A 7,309-nucleotide genomic window follows, 5' to 3' on the forward strand; every position below is an offset into this window, starting at 1 on the left:
CTAAAAATAAACAAATTAATTCACCCACATACACACTCACAAAAAAACCGGGGGGCGGGGGAGAAGATATAACAACTATACTTTTTTGAAGCTGTTACAACAAGCAAATGGATAGGACATTCTTGGGTGGGAGGGGAGAGAGGGAGGAGGGAGGGAGGTGTCGGTGATGGGCCATAATATTCTAATACATTGTATATTGACAAAATAAAAATTTAACGAAAAAAAAAAAAAAAAGAAAGAAACTCTGCTGTGTTCTACTAGTAATCTATCCCTGTATAAATATCAACTTTCCATACTTACATAGCTGTAAAATGGCTCCATACTTTCCCATCACGCCCATGTTATTATTGCTTAGGAGTGCCTTGATTATTCTTGAGCTTTATAATTTTTCATATACATTTTATAATCAGTTAACTTCTGAATAAAAAACATTTTTGGTTTCTGATAGATTTTGGATTTTGATAGAAATATTGTTGAATCTATAGCTCCATTTGGAGAAAAATGTGACTTTTTCATGATATTGAATCTTTCTAACTGTGAACATGGTTGGCCTATTCATTTATTTAAGTCTTATTAATATTTTCCAATAATTTTATAATTTTTTCCATGAACATCTTACACATCTTTTGTTAGTTTTATTCCTAATTACCTGATAGGATTTTTGCAATTGTTAAAAAATTACATTTTCTGTTTGTTAGTATAATTTTGTATATTTTGTGTTCAGTTGCTCTGAAAAATTCTCTCAATAAACTCTGCATCATTTTGCATTTTCTCTTAAACAATCATATCATCTATGAATCATGACAACTTTGTTTATATCTTTCCAATATTTAACTTTATTTTCTCTTTCTTATCATACTACTCTGGCTAGGATCTCCAGTACAAGGCTAAATAAGAGTGTTGTATGGCATCTTTGTCTTGATTTGGATTTATAAAAGAATTTTTTTTAAAAAATTTCACTGTTAAAAATTTTGTTATCTCTAGGTTTTTGGAAAATAACTTTATAGGTTTTCAAAATTTGTATTCTTATTTTGACAAAAGTTTTTTTTTTCTTTTGTCATAGAGGGATGTTGAATTTTGTAAAATGCTTTTTCTGCATTATTTGAAATAATCATGTTTTTTCATCTTTAATTGGTTAATGCAGTATACAATATTTACACATATTTAGATAATCCAAGTAAATCATAAAACTGTTAATACACCACATTTCTCAAGACCTACTTCTCTTCTGCCCCAAATCTTTCCATTAACAGTGGCCCCCAAATTGAGATTTCAGTATGATAGAATGTGAACTGTGATGGGTAAATCAATCATATTTCCCTTTAGTGTACTATAGTTCCCTTACTAATGTCAAACCACAATTGCATCTCTGGGATAAATCCATTAGTTTTTCCTTGTTTCTAATATTTGCAACATTGCAATGAGGGAGAGTGACCTGCGCTCTTCCTTTCTTATGCTGTTCTTCCAGGTTAGGGGACCCATGTCATAAGAGGCCTTCGCAGACTGGATTGGAGAATATTCCTTTTTCTTTTTAAAAAAAATTCCCTGTAAGAATTTGCATAAATTTGGGACACTTTCTGTTTTGAATGTTAGGTAGCATTTGTCTATACAACCCTCAGGTCTTGATATTTTATTTGTGGAAAGACTTTTATCTCTTAAACTTATGTAAGATTATAAGAATTTCTTTTTAATCTGTTTCGATAAATTATACTTTTCTTAGGAATTTGTTCACTTGATCTATGTCTTGCTGGTCATCCTGTGTTCACAGAAAATGGGTCTACCTGAAGCTTTCCTAATGTGCTTGTAAAAGCCTTGAAGTAAGAGCATTTTAGGCTTATCATCATTTTCATCTTTTACAAGTAACATCTGTTCACAGTCTGGTCATCTAGACAGCTGGTCAACTTTCATTCAAGTGCAATTTAGCCAAGTGTCCTCAATTTTTCTAGAAAGATATTTTTTTCTTGTTTCTTCAGAGTTGATTGTCTTAGATTTTCAACAATGGTCTGTGAGGTATTTCATAGTCACCCCCACCCCACCCAATTATAGTGAATATAATTGACAGTTTGATGATTTGGCATCACAAAATACCCCCGGTTATTTTATATTTGGATTAGATGGCATGGTACTGCAGCTATAAAAAGGGCATTTAGAAAGAAAACAAAACCTTAATTTAAAAGTTTTTTTAATCTCTTCTTAACATTTTGTCTTTTAAAAATTAAATGCATAGAAATAAACAATATTCCTGTAAAGTGTGAACCTTCTGGATAGTCTAGGTTTCTATATGAAAGGATAATGTAGGAATTAAAGTAACTTTTTTAGATCTGTCAAGAGAACAGATTATAATTCAATGGTAAGTAATTAACTATTTAATTTGTTTTCATTAAAGATTATTTGTTAACCATGTTCAAGGCCAGGTATAATTACACAGGGCAAAGCTCACCTTAGGAGTGTATTATTAAGAGTGTATAATAACAGTCTGTAATTCAAGTTTTCATGAAGTAGCAAACTGCCACTTGAAACCTGGACATTCATTGCTATTTTGAAAATATTTTGCAGGAAGAAGCTGTTTGTTTAGCTTCTGAGGTAGATGAACATATTAACTGGCTCCAGCAAGAATATGTGAAAACAGAAAAGGACTGGAATGAAATTGACAGGAGGATGAGCCAGACTTTGGAAATAAGAAGAAAGATGATTGGGAGCAGAACACCTCTGAAGGACATTCTTAAAATGTTTCCTTTCTTGATGTGCCCTTATCAGGTATCTTTGTTCACTTGTAATACTCTCTGATTATCGTGTCCAAATTGAGTTTTTGCTCTTTCCTCTTGAGTGGTGAAAGCACAAGATAGCAAGACAGTGGGTGACAATCTCAGTAGGGTGTGAGGCCCAAGGGCCTACAACTAGGACCATTTGGTAAGAATTTCAGGAAGCATATTTGGATAACAGGCACTGGTTGCCTTCAGAATTAAGGAGTTCCGTGACATTGCACATATTGAGGAGGGTGGGGAACAACTACTGAGGTGTATTTTGACAGTGTGGAATTTTCCCTTTGCATGCTTTTAGACAAGATTGTTTATGAAGGAGCTGATAGTGTGCAACATTATTCAAACTCTATTTCCTTTATGATCCCAAATAATTTCATAAAGTCGTCTTAAAACATATGAATTATAATTGGTAAATCAATACACTTCCATTTAGTTTACTTAACGTGGCCAGTTAAATGTCTTATCATAATTTTAGTGTAATTTTAGATGTGGTATATAATGAAAGATGCATCAAAGTTTTTAGCCAAGAACATATTTTATGGAAGAATTCTGTGGATGTAATCAACCAAACTGAAAATGGGACACCTTACAAATTTTTCTTCTTCCAAAAAAGGTGAAGTAAGAATTTGTGCGTAGTATTTTAATAATAATGTCCGTAGTAAACATGAGTGCTTACTACGTGAAAAACATTTTCTCAGTACTTTACATGGGTTAATTTATCTAATCCTTTTAGCAACCTTACCTTGATTTTTGCTTGTTTCTATTAATCTTTTTGGTTGCTAGGAATAGTAATAGCCAGTAGCCTCTGGCTATTAAAAAAGTTAATGCCACAACAATTCCTTGAACTTGTTAAGACAAGTGAATAGCTATAATGTGGTGGCAGGGAGAGTTGTAGGGGGAAAAGAGGAACAGGTAAAGGGACACAAAAATCAACTACAACGTATATTGATAAGTTAAAAAAATAAATAAATAAAAATAAATTTTAAAAAGAAAAAAGTTAATGCCAGATTGACATACCTACAAAATATAGTTTTAAAGCAAAAACTTGTCACGTGGATAATCTGTAAACTCTTTAAATGTAAGGTGCATGTTTTAAATATCAGTAGCTCCCAAAGTCCCATAGAAATGTGTGGCACAGAAATGCAGTATTGATTTTTTGAATGCTAAATGAATTAGTGGATGGTTGGTAAAGCTGCTATGGTCACTGATGTCACGGCCTTAGGTTTAGTGATTAAAACAGATGAACTATGGTTAAGCGGCATTTCAAAGAACTGAGGACAACAGTAAATCTGAGGTCCATCATGGCCTGAGTGAAGAACAGAGATTTTAGACCAAAGGCTGTTATCTCCAAGCCTTTGTCTCTCACTGTGGCATCTGTATCTCGCCCCCTCCCCATTCTATCAGGTATTTCACCCTTTATATCCAAAATATGGATTGGAGTATGTTATTTTGTTGATGATTTTACTTACTGAATAGAGTTATGTACTTATGTTTTAGTTTTGTACTTATTGTTTTAAACAAAAAGATAAAACATCTTGGGGTTCTCCATGAAGTATCTCCCTAAGTAAGCCCTGAGCAGCTCAGATTTACAATTTATAAAACTCTTGTTGTGCTTCCTAAAGTGAAAGCATGTTTGACCTCACTAACACTTACCCAGTTGACAATCCCTACAGCAGGACAGTTGCCCCTACCCCAAACCACCCCCAGCACTTATTACTATTGCCATTGTGAAAACACTTGGAGTTTAGGGAGCTTGTGGATACAGGTGTGTTGGAAGAGAAGCACCTGGTGTGGGAAGTGGTCCTACCAGTTAACACTTCCTGAGAAAGTATTCCAACAATCATCTTTTAAAACTTAAGTGAGGTACCTAACAATCACCACCTAATAAAGTCTCAAAAAAAAAAAAAAAAAAAAAAAAAGAACCAAAATAAAAGGTTGAGTTTTGCTTTGGGCCATAATGGAATAACTGGAACTTGACTAATCTTCCCACCATTAACAAAGAGAAGCACCTGGTGTGGGAAGTGGTCCTACCAGTTAACACTTCCTGAGAAAGTATTCCAACAATCATCTTTTAAAACTTAAGTGAGGTACCTAACAATCACCACCTAAAAAAGTCTCAAAAAAAAAAAAAAAAAAAAAAGAACCAAAATAAAAGGTTGAGTTTTGCTTTGGGCCATAATGGAATAACTGGAACTTGACTAATCTTCCCACCATTAACATGGATAAAGCTGGGGGGAAAAAAAAAATATATATATATATATATATATGTGAGGCAACTGCTTTCAGGCATTAGATAATAGACATTGGCAGGACTATGATCCTTGGTAAAAGAAAACACATCAGATGAGCCTCAGCTTTCTGCTCCAGGGTTACTCTCTAGAAAGGTGGAAGCCAAGCAGAATATGGTAGTCTCACTGAAGTGAACAGAGACTGGAGTTTGGGAATGATGAAGCAGATGATATTTGCAGGACAGGGTACTGGAGGAAAGGGCAGGTGGGCTTAAGTCTACATAGGGATTCCCTGAGGTCCTTGGCAGAGAGCTTGGCTGCATGAGATGAATCTCCATAATGCCTTAAAGAGAGAGGCTGCCACAGGACTGAGAGCTGGTATTTCACACAGGGTTGATAATAAGAACTCTGGCCCAGAGTAGAGACCTTGCTGAGCAGCTTGGTCATCCATCTGAGACTCCAGAAAGTCCATGCCTCATGAGTGAGAACCATGCCCTAAGCCAGAGCCAGCGCCATCCCGTAAGACTAAGGACAAAAACCAAAACAGAACTGCCTAAACTAATGATAAAATCAAGTCTGTCAGGACCAGGGATTGACCAGCAATTTAATTGCCTGCCAGAACAAAATTTACCAGTCTTGGGAACACAACTTAATCTAGTCTCCCTACTAGTGCATCACTAGGGGTAACAGTGAGTGGTGTCATTCCGGCTTCCACCACTTGGTCCCTGGACCCGTGAATCCTGGCTATGGAAGAAACAGCACCACATACTGGATGCTGATTCAGAGCTTATACAACCCTGTAAGGTATTACCACCTGGCTGGTGCAGTGACTGAGTCTTCAAAAGGCCATTCTATTGTTCTATTAAGCCAGCTGCTTCAGGATGGGGGGGAACATGGTAAGACCCGTGAATTTCATGTATCATCACCATGAATCTCAGCAGACAAATGGAGTATTTTTTAAAAAGAATCAAATTGAAATTCAGAACTGAAAAAACGTTTATCTGAAATGAAAATGTCACTGGACAGGCTTAACAGCATATTGGAAAATCCAAAGAAAGGGTCTGTGAACTTGAAGATAGATCAACAGAATCAAATCCGGAGGTGTTGGGTTGAAATTGAAAGTATCAATGTGAACTCATGGTTTTTAATATTTATATAGAGATATACAAAGTTATAGATGTTTATAGGTTGATGCATGTATGTGTGGGCTTATGAATATTCATATATATATATTTCCTAGCTTTGTTCTATGAGAAAGCCCACAGCAATAACATCTCTGTAGCAAGGAGCACACCTAGGACTGAAATCTTAAGTTTCTAAATGCCATTCTCCATTAAAAGGAACCAGGGCTCTTGGAGAAATGGCTGACTATAGGGCTGTAGCAAAAAAAAAAAAAAAAAAAAAAAAAAAAAAACCCACCAAAAAAAAAAAAAATGAGTACTACCAGGTGCACAATCCTCCGGATGGCTAAAATTTATTACCCCCTTGCAATGCAAAGGATTCCTTCGTCGGGGAAGGGGGGTGGTTAGGACAAGCCTGCAAAAAAAATTTAAAAAGTGCTCACAGACTAATAATATAGGTCAGGAGGGCACATGAGTCAGTTGAAGTGGGAACTGGCCAAATCAGGATAATTTGAGATTAATATAAATAATGAAAGGATCAGATTTGTAACCATTTGAGTAAAATGGGAATTTATTAGTCTGTAGTGATATAAATAAATTAATAAATAAATAAATGTGGAAGAAGAGAAAGCTCTATCCTGAAGTAGAAAGCCAACTAATAAATCTGGAAAGAATGGAACTAAAAAAATCGCTGTTTGGCAACTATCATGGTAATACTTGATTCAGGCAAGAATCATCAATGGATGCTAAATCTGGTGAATGAACGTTACATGAGCAACAAGATATTTACATAAACTCAAGGTATCTCCCCATAAAATACTTACAACATATATTAATTAAACTTACAGCAGAGAAACCTGGCAGATTCCATCTTAAACAAGTGAGAAAAGTTAATATCACCAATATTAGGACCAATTACTAATTTGTGCTTCTGATGCAGTGGAAAGTGCCAGCATTTTGAAAAAACAAACAAACAAAAAAAAAAACCAAAACAAACATGCATAAGTCATGAAGAAACATCCTACAAAACTAGATTGAGGGACGTTCTACAAAGTAATTGACGTCTACCTTTCAAAAATGTCAAGGAGGGGCCGGCCCGGTGGCGCACTGGATGGTGCGCCGCTTGGGAAGCGCCGCGGCGCTCCCGCCCGAGGGTTCGGATCCCACATACAGACCGGTTCCCACTCACTGGCTGAGC

At 35.7% G+C, this 7,309-nt stretch overlaps 1 protein-coding gene across 1 annotated transcript in view; it reads left to right on the plus strand.

The window, feature by feature from the left end:
• The window catches only part of SAMD3 (sterile alpha motif domain containing 3), a 60,029-nt gene that overhangs the window by 47,830 nt on the left and 4,890 nt on the right, over positions 1 to 7,309 (plus strand). Inside the window, exon 8 of the mRNA XM_008570362.1 lies at positions 2,557 to 2,757. Coding sequence (XP_008568584.1) covers positions 2,557 to 2,757 — 201 coding nt within the window. The remainder of the gene's footprint in view (positions 1 to 2,556; positions 2,758 to 7,309) is intronic.

The sequence above is a fragment of the Galeopterus variegatus genome, unplaced genomic scaffold (assembly GCF_000696425.1).
Source record: "Galeopterus variegatus unplaced genomic scaffold, G_variegatus-3.0.2 Scaffold597, whole genome shotgun sequence".
Lineage (NCBI taxonomy): Eukaryota > Metazoa > Chordata > Mammalia > Dermoptera > Cynocephalidae > Galeopterus > Galeopterus variegatus.